This window comes from Salvia hispanica, chromosome 6, assembly GCF_029641045.1.
Source record: "Salvia hispanica isolate PSC_SH4W2 chromosome 6, Shi_PSC_v1, whole genome shotgun sequence".
Lineage (NCBI taxonomy): Eukaryota > Viridiplantae > Streptophyta > Magnoliopsida > Lamiales > Lamiaceae > Salvia > Salvia hispanica.
The window spans coordinates 11,232,114-11,248,170 of record NC_142697.1 but is presented as its reverse complement, the minus strand read 5'-3'; the positions used below and the strand labels follow the sequence as shown (position 1 = coordinate 11,248,170).

The 16,057-nt window shown below is 35.1% G+C and overlaps 1 protein-coding gene across 2 annotated transcripts; it reads right to left on the bottom strand.

Annotated features, from left to right (window-relative positions):
- Window positions 1–13,791: 13,791 nt before the first annotated feature.
- LOC125207835 (uncharacterized) lies at window positions 13,792–15,787 on the bottom strand. Of its 2 annotated transcripts, none has more exons than XM_048107333.2 (3): window positions 15,659–15,787; window positions 14,063–15,090; window positions 13,792–13,983 (listed from the first exon to the last, which is right to left on the bottom strand). In XM_048107333.2, the coding sequence occupies exons 1-3, from the start codon at window positions 15,659–15,661 to the stop codon at window positions 13,905–13,907; spliced, it is 1,110 nt and encodes a 369-aa protein (XP_047963290.1). In that variant the 5' UTR covers window positions 15,662–15,787; the 3' UTR covers window positions 13,792–13,904. The 2 variants fall into 2 exon arrangements, with proteins under 2 accessions (XP_047963290.1, XP_088916867.1); XM_089060741.1 differs by having other exon boundaries at window positions 14,063–15,087.
- Between the last annotated feature and the right edge of the window lie 270 nt (window positions 15,788–16,057).

Sequence of the window (16,057 nt, the reverse complement as noted above, 5' to 3'; positions counted from 1 at the left end):
AATTAACTTAGAAGAATGTAGGTGTAGCACATTGTGAAACAAATGGACCACAATTACAGATCACATGAATCACGAGATACCACATCTCGTCTGCCACAAAACAAGAACTATATTACTATATTTATGAAGGTGCGCATATAGATAACATATAGTAGTATTTGTAGAATATCTCAAGATCACAAATCACAACAAAACAATGCTGGAAATAGAGTTAGATGAATTCACCAAACTTACAAAGTAGAGGAACAAGAAAATGAAATAAGTAGAGGAACAAGAAAATGAACTAAGGCGAAAGAGAGAAGATCCTCTGTTTTTCTGGGGAAGAAATGCTTCAAACTTGCAGAAAAGGGCAACCATCAAAAGTTCATCAAAGCTTTTAAATTTGTGTGCAAAACCAACAAGCTTACTGTAAAGGTTGATGGCCACCTATATATAGTACTAATAGGATAGAGTATGCTAATAATTTTATTCCTTTGTTTTGCTGCAAAAGAAAAGCTTCTAAGTTGCAGAAAAGGGTAGCCAACTAAAACTAAAACAACAAAAAAAAATCGAGTATATCTTCATTCCATAAGTAAGAGTGAAATGGCAATAACAAAAAATAAGGGTGGAAACTAGAAAGCCAATGGAACTCACAGGTATACTTATACCCAAGCCCTTGATAAAAGGTATACCAGCAATCTCTGCTTATTTGTCTGTGTATGTGTGGTAATATGTACACATATATGTATATATAGAGATAGAGATAGAGATATTTTCTGTGAGCATGAAAGTAGATGCTATGGTACAACAAAATGCAAAATCATCAACAAATCAAGTATGTGCAGATTCGCATATGTCAAGAATCACAACCAATACCAAAGTTGATTGAGCAAATACAATTTCAACAAATGGTAAACCCCCTTCACAACTGCCTTGGTTTTTCAAAAATTGCATAGAATCAACCATAGAAGCATAGCATAGATGCAAGGCAGTTTCCATTTTCTTCATTTAAGTTGTAGACAAATAATTAGTATGCAAATTAATATGAAATTACCATTGTTTCAATGGCGCGCTGCGAACACAACACTCCTTCTTCTGAATCTTTGCCTTTTAGCGTGTGAGTTCTTTTATAGGCTTCTATAAATTTAGGACATATCCCGTTGTTCTCTTTGGTCTGCAAAGAATATTCAAAAAGTTAAAAATAATTACAAACTGTAAGTGTAAACAAGTTAAATGCAATATTTACCATTCTTTCTACCGTCACTTCAAATGAAACAGATCCATTAGCATGTGTGGGCGGGGCCTTTTCATACCCTTGTTTGTGGTTTTCTGAGCATTTCTTGGCAACCTTGACATGCTTAGGATCCTTCCATGCATTGGAGTAAGCCTTCCATAAGGCTTCAGTGAAATAAGGGGGTTTTTTTCCTTATTTTTTAATTTGTTTATATGATCACCGTATTTGCCCCTGCATCTTTTACCAAAAGCAACTTTGACGAAGTCTTGATTATATTTCTCAGTGTTAGCATGGTTCTGTAAAATAATAAAAAAAGAAAAGAAAAAAGTTAGAACCTTGACCATTCTAGGCTACAGTTACATCAAGAAATCCTAGGATACATCAGAATATAAGTAAAACCTTGACCATTCTTTATGCTAATGGTTTATACAATTACCTGAAATTCCAGCCAATATGTTTTAACGTCTTCGTCAGTAAGTTTGCTTTGATAGAACGCATTTGGGAGTACTATATTCTGAAAACAATCGTGTAATAAATTTGCCACAACTCTCGAAGGGATCAAACTGCAAATCACTATTGGTTTAGTAACTTCAAAAAATTATAAAAAATGTATAAAATTAGCTAACCACTTACTCTCCATCCCTGAGCTGTATGTATACACGACCCTCTTGATCATGTGTAGGTGAAGCATGATCCCTCATTGTATTATTTCTCTCCCCTTCTTCCCCTTCGACATTATTTTCTTCCTCATCACCATCAAATAAATTCAATGGGGTTTGAGGCCCTGCGTCCTGTAGCTCAACATCGAAAAGACCCAACGTTTCATGTAGTTGAGTCGTGTTCCCTACCCGAGCTGGAGGGCCAATGGGGGCTGAGGCTTTGCGTCCTGTAAATCCTCCACGGGGCATTTTCACCACCAACACACCTACAAGATAGAAAAATCTGAACCCACATTTCAATTACAAGCAACGAGTAAGTTTGATCAAGTTGATCAGGTTACCATCAAGGTAAAAAGTAATCTGTATCATGAGAGTATGTTTCTCTCAAACCAAGACAGAATATCAATCATCTAATAAATCACACCAATCAAAATTTTTAGATCCACATATTCCAGTTAAAGTATAACAAGCAGATTTGTAGAAGAGGTTCACCTGATGAGTAAATTTAATTAAGGTTATAGGTTAATATGATTTGTAGAAGAGGTTATCTGAGGAGCAGTTTGTAAGACAGGTTCAAAATGAAATCTCCCCTTATAACTATAAAATCAGTGAGCTCATAAGTCAAATCTCCCCATTAAAGCAACATACATTAGGCCACTAACATCTTCATGGCAGCACTATCTCAAGATATTTAACTATTTAAGATGAGCTTGGTACATATCTTAAGGCAAACTTAGCATCTGAAACATGTAACACATACAAGGTTCTTGTAAGACAATTTTTGGTATTAACTATAACAGGTTGGTTACCTGTATTTGTCTTTTAAACTGGAGAGGGAGCCGATGATGCAACCGGGCTGAGGGTGCAGATATAAGAACTGCTCCACTGCAGGCTATGGGCTATCTTCTTTGGCAGACAAACTCAACTTAGAATATGTGCTGCCAAGTAAATGCAATGGATGAGTTAACTTTAGTTATACTATCTCTAGGCTCTCCATTGAAAAATGATAATATGTGTACAGAGCTATCAAATACTAGTGGAAAAACTGACATACGAGAAGTGATTCATGGGCATGAAAAGAATCATTTTCCCTGCTCTAATTATGCAAAATAAGACATTTTAGCCTATCCTAATAACTAAACAAGAAGGCAGAATGCAGAGCTGCTAAAAATATAAACAAGAAGTCACACATTTAATTAAGATCACATAATCACCACAGTCATCCACCCTAGGAAGGAAATTCATTCCTTTCCATGATTAATTTCGTGTCAATGGGCGAAATAAACTAGAAAAGTTAAGCTCCAACCTTAAACAAGATGCTAAATCATACATCTGCCATCATTCAACTTACAAAGCCACCAAACCAATACAAACAAACAATGCTACCTGGGAATATGGCCAACACCTTTTATAAGATATGTATGACCTACAACCGATGATGCAACCGGGCTGAGGGTGCAGATGTAAGAACTGCTCCCTGCAGGCTGTGGGCTATCTTCTTTGGCAAACAAACTCAACTCAGAATATGTGCTGCCAAGCAAATGCAATGGATGAGTTAACTTTAGCAAAACTCAGATGATATATCATTTTCATATTAAAGATTCAATGTCAAATTCTATAAACCTACACCAAATCATGTTATTTGTTATTTTCGAGTCTCATCATCATCGCACAAACATTAGCAAGCTTTCAAGAGTTGCAAGCTGTAGGAATAAGTATATTCATCGTATTAGCATACCTTAAAACATATTTTTGCATACATAAATAGTTACTATATTCCATCAATTTATCAGATTTAACTTTCTGTTTCTCAGCAAGCATACTTTAGATTAGAAATAGGACCAAGAAATAGGAGCGATCAGAACGCAGATACACAAACGTCTAGAGCACGTGAAGTGATAATTACCACTCCACTGCAAGCCCCAGAGAGAAACGATCGATCCTTCTTACCTGCAAAATCAGTAATCATCCAAAACAAAATTAGAAATCCGAGAAAATACAAATACACAAAATTGATGCATAAGCTCTAAATCAAACACAGACATGCTTTATGTGAATATGAAAGCAAAGAAAAATGAAAACTCGAGCGGCTAAAATCTATCGATAATTCCATCCGTGTTAATTTGTGGAGTAAGGAATGCTTTAAACATCACATATTACTACTAGTTTATAAGCAACAATAAGTACCTCCACTGAGAATTAGGGGAGAAATGAGAATCAGTGGCAGTGTGCTCTTTCTACATAACTTTTGGTATTGGATCTCACGTTCCACCAACTTTATCTAACTTGCTAAGTTTCGGCCAAACAAACCTTCTTCTAAACCCCAAAATGAACCATACTTAAGAAGTCAATAATATCCAACGTTTTGCACTCTAAACCAGGATAACTAAAAGGAAATCAATCCCCAAATAACATCCTTTATATAAAATACCTGTCTAAATTCTCATGGCACACAGAAAGAGAACAAAAATACCATATCTAAGAAAAAGTACATTTCGATGAAGAGATTACATATGGAGCCAGAAATCGGCATAGACTTGGCAAGTTGAGCTGTAGTCGACACCATTTTTCACACAGAAACACGCAATCAGAGGTGAAGGAGATGATTAAAATTGAAACAGTAAAATTGAAACAAGTAAAATTGAAAAAGTAAAATTAAACACCTAAGTATGCAAATCAGTCCGATGATTAAAACAATAGCATGCATTGCTAGATGAACTAAAATATAACATTCATTGCTCAACTGTGATACAATCGAACAGATAAAATTTCAGAAAAAAAAGGAAGAGGAAAACATAGCTGTTGGATTTTTAGCGATCTTACTTCTAGCGATCTTCACTGAAATTTGTTGTTCCTGAATTTGAGAGAGAGAGAGAGACTGGCTGGTGGTTGGCGTCGGAGAGAATTGGTCGGCGGCTGATCGGTGGCTGGAGGCTGGAGGTTGTGCTCACAGGCGGCGAGAATTTAGGTCGGTTCTACAAAAGTGAAAAGTGAAAATTGATTAAGTGAGAATTAGCTAATTGTAGTTTGATCCTAATTCATCTAAATCTGCCGGCAATTATTTTATAATTTTAGAAATGGTGAAAAATTAGATTATAGATATGTTTTCGTCACAGTGGCCAAAATTACCACTTCCAAAGCTTCCTTATAATTAAGTACCTATCACCTAAAGTTCAGATAGGATTAATTAAATTGAATATGTTATAGAAGTCATAAATTTAATCTTAACAATACTAGTACTACAAAATTTTCGAATAAGTGACCAAACATATTTACAAAGAAATGTGACTCATGCAAATTGCAATTCATGAATTATAATTTCATAACTATAAAAATGTATAAAAAATTATAAAAGATAATCCTAATTCATCTTTCTATCAATGAAAATTAGTGATTAAGTGATTAAGCGTCAAATTAACATCTCTATAAATGAGAATTAGGACCATTCATCTTTTTCTAATACACAAAGTCTACATCCCTAATTAAAATCAGATCATACAGATGTCATATCCCTAAATAAAAAATGATGGGTTAAATTCAACAAAGCAACAAATATTAACCAAAATTACCAAATTATCATAAAATCACAAACCTCTCTTAAAATTGGAATCGTCACTCCTCCTCCTCATCATCATCATCATAATCAACATAATCATCATCATCATCTTCTTCTTCTTCTTCTTCTTCTTCTTCTTCTTCATCTACAACCTCTCTTAAAATTGGAATCATTGCACCACTAGGATCACGATGTGAAAGATCGATGAATTGCACATCATCAGAAATTTCGTGAACTTCCACTTCATCTTCTTGGAAAGCCGTATCTTCTTCTGTCTCTTTCATGGTGGTGTAACTAGAATCAAATTTCTTTGCTCGAACCTTGAACACTGCTCGCCAGTTCGCTTTGTCTTTTTTCTTGCTTGGAAAAGGTACAATATAAACTTGAGATGCTTGTTTGGCTAAGACGAAGGGATCATATTTCGGGTACTCTTTCATAATATTCACTTCTGTAATTTTGTACTTCGGATGAATAAATGTACCACCGCGTGGAGGTGGAGCCGGATTATACCATACACAATTGAATAAGACAACTTTCTTTATTGGTCTCGCACGGTATTCCACCTCCACAACTTCTTTTAAAATGCCGTAGAAGTCATCCTCGTCATAGCTGTAATTCGACCCTCTGATGCACACCCCACTGTTGACGGTGGATTTGCTCTTTCCATAAGAGTCCGTGTGGAATTTATATCCATTGACAACACAAGCATTATAACTCGTCACCCGGATCAATGGTCCCTGTGATAAATAGTACATATGACTATCGCGAGGCAAGTTATTTTGGCCCTGTATACCGAACACTTAGTAGTGAGTAAATTAACATCTTTTTGACAATTTAACATGTACAAAATAAAATATATAGAATACTTACATATTCATTAAACCATGATGCATAGTGATTTTCTAATTCTTGATCTATCTGGGGCAGTGTTATTCCTGGAAAACACTCGCGCAATTGCTCAACGAACATGCTGTTATATTAAAAAATCATTAACTAAGTAGTATATAGGTAGTTCAATAATTGATAATTAAGGAAATTAAACTTACAGCTCAAACTCCTTTGCTTCCTGTGTATTAAGCAATATGTAAGTATGTGCAGCTTTGTACTCGATTTCTGACAAGAATCGTGTCCGTCCCTTTCCAACACATCTGGTATCATACGTAAAAATTTGAAGCATATCTTTAGGGTGAGTAGATCCCCCTCCGTCGTCATTACGAGGAACATCTCTACTGCGGCAACGGACATGTGACTCGAAGTAATGAGTGCAAAAATGAGATGATTCCTCAGCCAAATATGCATTACATATCGATGCTTCCACAACAGCCTTATTCTTTACATTCAACTTCAACCTGCGCATATACCGTTCAAACGGATACATCCATCGGAAATGCACCGGTCCTGCGATCAATGCCTCATATGCTAAGTGGACCGGAAGATGCTCCATGGAGTCAAAAAAAGATGGGGGAAATATCATCTTGAGCTTGCATAAGGTAACTACAATCGACTCACTGTACTTTGCCATATCAACATCTCTTATCACTGTAGCAGTGAGATCTCTAAAGAAATTGCTCAACTCTGTCAGAGGTTCCCATACAGCGTGTGGAAGTAACTCACGAAGTCCAATCGGTAGCAATCTTTGCATAAACACATGACAATCGTGGCTTTTCATACCATACAACTTGTGTTTCTTCATATCAATGCATCTTGACAGGTTAGAAACATAACCATCCGGGAACTTCAAAATGTTGAGCCACTTGAGCAATAATTTCATGCTTTCTTTGTCAAGTGTGAAATTTGCCTTATGATATTTTCCGTCATATGGCCAAAGTTCGGGTCGTATGCCAAGCTCTTCCAAATCTCTTCTTGCATTAGGATTATCTTTTGTCTTGCCTTCCACATTCATGATGGTATTGAAGATATTGTCAAAAACATTTTTTTCTATGTGCATGACATCTAGATTATGACGAATCAAATTTGTCTTCCAATATGGAAGATCCCAAAATATGCTTCGTTTATTCCATCCAAAAATCTTGCTCAACTCGGAATTTGATGTTTCTGCACCTTCATCAAACACTCTCTTGAATTCAAACTGTTCCAAGTTATAAAGTATCTCTTCTCCGCTTAAGATCGAAGGAGGACCAGAATGTTCGGTTCTGTTCTTTATAAAATTCTTTTTATCTCTACGAAACCGATGATTTCTATTGAGAAACCTCCTGTGACAATCAAACCAAGTGGTTTTTCGTCCATGCTTCAAGGAGAAAGCTTGTGAGTCATCCATACAATATGGACATGCACGATGTCCAGATGTGCTCCACCCCGACAACATTGAATATGCAGGGAAGTCACTGATAGTCCACATCAACGCTGCGCGTAGCTGAAAATTTTGTTTTCTTGATATATCATATGCTGGAATTCCTTCAGTCCACAAATCATTGAGCTCTGCGATCAGGGGTTGTAGAAACACATCAATATTCTGTTTGGGATTCTTCGGACCTGGCACTATCACAGTGAGGAACATGTATGGATTTTTCATGCACATCCACGGTGGCAAATTGTATGGGGTTAAAATTACTGGCCATAATGAGTATTGTGAACCACTTTGCCCGAATGGCTGAAATCCATCTGTGCTAAGTGCCAACCTGACATTTCTTGATTCAGAAGCAAATAATGGATGTGTCTTGTCAAAAGTTTTCCAAGCTAAAGAATCTGCCGGATGACGCATCTCCTCTGGAGTCTAGGCGTGCTCTGCGTGCCATCGCATGGATTGAGCTGTAACTTCAGACGCATACAATCGTCTTAATCTTGGGCCCAGAGGAAAATAATACATCTCCTTGAATGGACTGCTACCATTGTCCTTGAATCTAGCCTGACCACAAACTTTGCATTCGGTCCTATCCTCGTCTTCTCCCCAATAGATCATACACCCTTTCATGCAACAATGTATCTTTAGATGAGGCATATCTAAAGTCTGCATTTGTTTCTTGCACTTGTAGAAACTGTTAGGCATACGATTTGGTTTTGGCAGACGCTCCTCCATAAACTGACACAATTCGTCAACAGCTCGCTGAGACATTCGATGTTCGGCCTTCATAGTCATTATTCGAGCATTTGTTGACAACTCAGAATAATCACATCCTGCCCACAAATCAGACTTAGACGCTTACAACAAATTGTAGAAATGTAGCGACTCATTTATGGGGGGCTCTGGCATGTATGTAGGCGGAACATGTTGCCAATGCTCATAAGCACTTGATTGTTCCCATGCATCGTACACCATATGTTGGTAAGAATTCAATGGAGGATCACAATGCATGGATTCTATCTGTCCCGAGCTGGAGGACGCTTCAACATCATAAGACGATGCTTCAACATCACCATGAAATCTCCAATCATAATAGTTTCGAGTAAATCCCTTTTTCACAAGATGCTCCTTCACCGTGTCCGGATGATAAAATTTTTTGTTATTACAACGTAAGCATGGACATCTAATTTTCAAACCATCCATTCTCGAGGGATGTTGCACAGCAAAACTTATAAACTTATCTAATCCATCAATAAATTCCAGATTCAATTCTCCACTAGAACATTTTCTCTCATACATCCATTCTCTTCCCGGAATTTTATTCATTTCACTATCTATCACACAAATATAATAATATAAATCAAATCAAGTATAAAAATATTTAGAATTAATTAGTCACAAATTGAAGAATAGTTAACAAATAAAAGTTGTACCTTTAAATAATTGGAAAAAATGTCAAGCTGAGCTAATTAGGCAGCTAAAATACCTCCAAATTGCAGAAATTCTAGGCAAGAAAAGTGAAAGTTCAAAAATTTTAAAATGTGGAAAAATGAGAATTTGGAAGAATAGCTAATAAATAAACTTATACCTTCATATAATTGGAAAATGTGAAGTTGGGCTGACCATGGGCAACAAAAACACCTCCAAATCGCATAAATCCTAGGCAAGAAAAGTGAAAGTTTAAAATTTTTGAAATGTGGGAAAATAAGAATTTGGAAGAATAGCTAATAAATAAACTTATACCTTCAAATAATTGGAAAATGTGAAGTTGGGCTGACCATGGGCAACAAAAATACCTCCAAATCGCATGCAAGGAAATGGAAGAGCTAAAATTTGGAAATGGAGAAGAATGAGAACGTAGAAAGCGGATCTGGATAAGACTAAAGAATTTGCTAGCACCTGTACGTGTGCTCGCAAAAGTGCTAGCACATTTGCTAGCACTTTTAATTCCACTCACGATACAATTCCTTTTTAAATGTAATAAGTTTTGCTAGCACATACGAGTGCTCGCAAACTGAAGGAAATTTGACTAGTTGGTTAATTTGCTAGCATTTGGTGCTCACAATTTTGCTAGCACTTGTACGTGTACTCGAAAATTTGCTAGCACATTTACTCCCACTCGCAAAGTTGCTAGCGCTTTTACTCCCACTCGCAAAATAGTCGACGGAAAATGATTATATTTCTTTTTTACATGAAAAAACATTTGCTAGCACATACTAGTGCTAGCAAACTGAAGGAAATTTGACTAGTTGTTAAATTTGCTAGCATTAGGTGCTCACAAATTTTCCAGCACGTACCAGTGCTAGAAATACCACTCAATATTTCGAAAATTGGTTGTTTTTTCCATATATGCTCGCAAATGTGCTAGAAAATATTTCGAATTTTGCGAGCACAACCTGGTGCTAGCAAATATTTGGTAGCAACCAGCGCCTTTTTTTGTAGTGCTTCCATATTTTTTTTATCTATCTTACTTTATTCTCTCCATTTAACAAACAAATTCCTATTTCGTAAGATTCGTGCTGAAAACTAATGCCTCATGGACGGAGGGAGTATTTTTTAAGTGAAATATAAAATATCTAACATTCACAACTTTCTTAATATAATCTATATGTAAACAAAATTCATACAAATATAAAAATACTATGCATGTGATTTGGTATTTGGATCTACCGATTTCTAGTTAAATGACCAGTTTTGTCGATTTTGATTGATTATTGATATATGGTAGGAGTACCAAATAAATTATTAAAAAATATAAATAATTATTGCGTCTCATATTAAACACTATAACAGTATAACACAGTCAATATTCATAAGATTCTTATAACTGAAGCGTTCTTCTTAATTATGTAATAAACGAATCAGATTCATATAAGCTTCTTGAAATAAAATTAGTATAGAACCCAAATCCAAAATCAAGACCAAATCTTCACGAATTACTGCTGAATGGGAGCCATTTGTCAATTAGTTGTCACCTGCAATCATTAGATACTAATAACGCTACAATTTTCAATTTTAAATTAAATAATTTATTTAGTACTTCGACTTAGTTTTACGATTTTATAAAATTACTAAATATTCGTGATATGGAATACAATGTCCCAAAACATAGAAAACGAATTGAGATAAATCAACAGGAGATATTTCTATTAGTATAAAAATTAACGCGAAATGCTTACACTCTTAACAAATGATTACAGTTAATGTTTAAAAAGTTAGATCGATAAAAAAAAATCAATGAAACGAGCGATTTATGATCACGTTGAATTCGGATCGGTAGGAGTATATTAAACACTCAATATCTAAGTGTACAATTAAATTTATATTAGAGAATGATTACGTGACAATATTAATTAAACAGAATTCTTGAATCTGATAAACATTCAATATTTATTATTCCTACAAAATAAAACAAGAGTTTGTGAAGAAATAGCAAAATAAATATATTATAGATTCAAAACTTGAACCCCCCAACAATAGGGTAATTCAAATATGATAGGAGTTTAGAAATCTTGTGGTCTAAAATTTGCTAAGTGTAATTTTTGTTTTTATTAATTAAATTGAAAAAAATAAAAAAACTACCAAATTAGGATTTTGGATGATAATGTCAGTATAGTGTTTCGAAAATATCAACACAATGCTTTGAGAATGTCAAGACAGTGCTTTGAGAATGTTAACACATTGCTTATATTGACATTTTACATGTATTAGATTGACACACTCATATACTATTCACATTTGTTGTTGTATGAAAAAAATTAAAAGATTTTTAAAAAAATTCAAATTTTGACATCGGACCATATGCAAGTGAGATCTCGTTAGAATCCTTAAGAAATTATCTTTAATTTGATATATGTTATGCGAAAAAAATAATTAAAATCGATAAAGTTATATGCTTTTTAAAGTTATGAGATATTTTTCAAAAGTTAGTTACAACTAATTTGTTATAAATTGACTTTAATATTCTTATTGACGTTTTTTTATCGCATTGACATTCCTAAGCTGATGATCAAAGTCTTTGATTTGAATATCTAATAACTACTGTTATTTAATTATAGTTAGCAACTAAGTATTGAATTAACAATATAATACTCCCTCTATTCCATTAAAAATGAAACGCTTTCCTTTTTTGGCTGTCCCATTAAAATTGAAACGTTTCTTAATATGGAAATAACTTTATCACTACTTTTTCATCTCTCCTACTTTATTCTCTATTCATTAACTCACAAAACAACACTACAAATCTCGTGCCGATTTTCAAATGTTTTATTTTAAGTGGGACGGAGGGAGTACTTCCCCAAGAGGTCACATATGTACAATTATAGGTTTTTGAATATCCCAAACTCGACTTCAATCATATTAAACCCATCGTTAAAGGTCAACTTAAGTAATAATCTTGAAAATATACACAAAACGTTTGACAATCTACAAAACTATGTCATTCACTCTTTTTTTTTTAAAAGTCCACTATGTCATTCAATTCTAAAATGTAGGCTTCAATGTACCTTCGTACCATATAGATATTCCATCTTCAATGTAATTTATTTATAAGGTTTTTCAATTTATCATTAATTTAATGCTATTTCTTTTCTTGGCTATAACTTCACTATTCTCCTTCCCCTTACTAAAAAAAATATCACTATTTTGTCTTAATGCCTATTTTATAATTCACGAAAAAATAAATTAGTCACAACTGCAGCGAATGATGCATTATATCACTTCTCACATGTGTCATCGCGCACGTGCCCACCTAACTGGAGAGGCATGACGCGATTGGTTGAGAGGGGATCCTGGACCCGTGCCTCGAAAGCCTCACACACACCCCCATACCTCATGGTCCCGATCCAATGGCCAATCGTCACTACAAAAAACATCTTTTAGGGACGCAAAAATTGAAACGCAATTACTAGCATTTGAATTTTTTAAAATATAATCATAATTTAGGATGCAAAAGAAAGCATCCTTAAATTGAGGGCAAATTATCATAATCTTTGCTTTTGTAGGACACTTCTCTTTGTGTTCTCTAATTTTAGTTGGAACACTAATAATAAGAATACTTTATAAACTGTTCTTAGTATAAATAGACACACAATTTAATGTCATTAATATTATTAAAAAGTATCTATATCCGATATTTTTTTTAGTGCGTCGTGGTCTCGTGGATGTACATAACGATTAACGAAATCCGGCAACGAGTAGTGGGTCTTTTTAATTTTATGGATTTTAATTGTGTAATTTTTAATTTTTAGGATTTTAATTATGTAATTTTTAATTTTTAGGATTTGAATTATGTAATTTTTAATTATTTTATAATTTGTAATAGTATTTCGGGTATTTTTAATGCATTTTAATATTGTGGAAATGTTTTTATTTAAATTGAATAATAGAATGGTAGGACCCTTGAGCTTGTCCTTAGCTAAGAGCACGGATGTGAGTGTTATGCTCTTAGCTAAGGACAATGAGTAAAAGTGGGTCCGGACCCACTTCTGTGCTCTTAGCTAAGAGCACGGATGTGGATGGGGATGCTCTAAAGTGCACCTAGTTTATTTATAATTGTCTTTTGAATAATCTAACTTTACAATTGCCATGTTAATTAGTACTTGTTTTTTTCGTTCAACCGAAAACATATTTCAAAAATTTACATAATACCGTGCGATGATTACTAATCAAGAAGATATTTCTTGTGTTTTTACACTAAATTGTAACTTAAATTGATGGTAAAGTGTATATGTATTACTTCTGGAAAGCTATGCTAGATATTACAGTGTCAAAATCATAGTTCACTTTTGTCCAAGATAAAATAATGAATTATCAACGAACAGATATTATTGATGCTCTGATGAAAAAATGTTGCGATTCTCTACAAGAAAATGCAACTGGTAATTTTCAAAGGCATCCATTGAAACTTGGGTCCAACTTTGTTCATCCAATATTTTTCCTAAAGTCAATTAAATTATTGATCCCATTCCTTCCAATCTTCCTTTTGTGATGTTTAATGAATTTTAGCATTTAGTACTATATTTTAATTATTTTAGATGTGATGATTCATGAACATAACTCGTTAAGTCTGACAAAACAAAATACGGCGTTAAGTCTGACAAAACAAAATACGGGATGAGTTCTGCAAGAACTAAGGGAAGATGAACAAGAAGGAATTGGGATAGGACTAGGCTTTCACTCATTACGCATCATCTTCTCTTTCCCTTTCTTCTCTTCCTCCGCACCTCTCTTAGACCTTGCTTTAAAACCAAACCTGCAAACAAAAAAACAAGCATCTCCAATCAATTACAAAATAAATTCAAAATACTACAATGAACAAGGGCCTTACTTACATATACATATTTGAAAAGGGAGATACTCTCAGGACACCGTTCATCTGAACAGTAGCAATGTAATCCCCGTCCTTGCCTTGGACAACCTCGACCTTGGCATATCGAACACCATCAGTCATAAAATTAACCACATGACGAATGAATATGTAGAAGACCCAACTAGTGCTTGTGGTATGAGTGTTGAAAGCTCCAATCACATCCTCATCAGGAAGCTCCACCTCCACGTTTGCCACCACCTCCTTTGAGGACAGATTGTAGACCAACCATTTATATGAGAAGTACATCATGAATAGAATGTTTCCACCCACATAGATGAGGTTCCTCTTATACGCATCAGGGTATGACTCAGGTAATACCCTTGCGAAGACATCCCAATGGTTTTCTACCAAATTGTACTGGAGGAGTATTGGTTCGTATCCTTCAATGTCGCAAGACATGCGAGCTCGGCCTTCGTATTCGTCCTGATTGTAAAACCAGGCATCATAGTATACCAGAACCAATTCTTTGGTGTACTGAAAGCAAGATCTTGGTAAGGGAATCTTAGCCACGTTCGTAGGCAAATCCACACTAAGGAACTGGCCTGTCTTCGGGTCGTAGATCTCAGCCCAACTACTTCTTATAGGAGTGCCACCACAGATGAATATCCTGCCATCGTGTAATGGGGCTACCATGGGGTTGACTCGGACTACACTCATACTAGTGGGGCTACGAGTCCAAGTCACAGGAGATGAACCAACAGGTAGTGGCGCAGTTGACAAGTAGTTTGTTGACGTAATTTGTGTAGTTGAAATGGACTGTGGGATCGAGTAGAAGGAACCCCCGAACATGAACATGGTATCACCGACACAAACAAATCCAGCGCAAGCCGGAATGTCTTTATGCAAACAATTTCCTTGAAATTCTAATTCTTCTAGATTACGTTCAGTACCATCCTTCAATTCCACCTCATCAATACAACAATACTTCATACTCAGAGGCATGTGTTTCAACATAATGAAGCGTAGACCTACACCACCCCCCATATGCTGCTGAATGAAAACAATCCAAAATATTAATTACTCAAATAACAATAAATTATTAAATTTCCCTTTCATAAACTAGGGTTCAGGACAATGAAATTGGCCCTAATAACATAAACGAGGGTTCAGGCCGGAGGGAAGCATGAAATTAGCCCTAAGAATTGCATGAATCATAAGAATCTAGTAGTAATTTAATTAGGAACAAGCGTGACTTGATCGAGAGACGAGAAGAAGGAAGGTAAGGTTGTGAAAAATTGCCCCCTATATCTAAGCCATGGATTATTAAATATCCCGGTTCAGGACAATGAAATTAACCCTAATAACATAAAAGAGGGTTCAGGACAATGAAATTAACCCTAATAACATAAAAGAGGGTTCAGGCCGGAGGGAAAAAGAACAGGCACCATGAAATTAGCCCTAAGAATTGCAAGAATCATGAATCTATTCACCGAACAAGTAGTGATTTAATTAGGAAAAAAACTCCGAATCAATTGTATTGATGAGCCAGACACAAGTACTAGTTTGATTAAAAAATAAGAAAATCTTATGATGAAAATGAGGAACAAGCGTGACATACCATGGTGTCGGCGCAAAAGATCGAGAGGCCAGAAGGATGAAAGTGTCGGCGCAAAAGATCGAGAGACGAGGAAGGAAGATAGGGTTGTGAATGAAGGCACGTGCACCCAAATACGGCAGCGTTTCTGCTAATCCTCCTTCAATTTTATTTTTAAGTGTTCACCGCCTTTTACAGAAAAATTGCCCCCTATATTTAATTTAAATACTTCTACTACTAATAGATTAACACGATTGCTTTATACTATACTTTATAAATTTATTTTTATTTTATTTATGAGTTTGTCACATTTCCCTTTTTGAAAAAAGTTCTCTCTCACGTGAATATAAAAATTATATTCTCTCTCCATTTAACACAGAAAACAAAACCTCCTAAAATCTCGTGTCGTTCCACAAGTGTGAC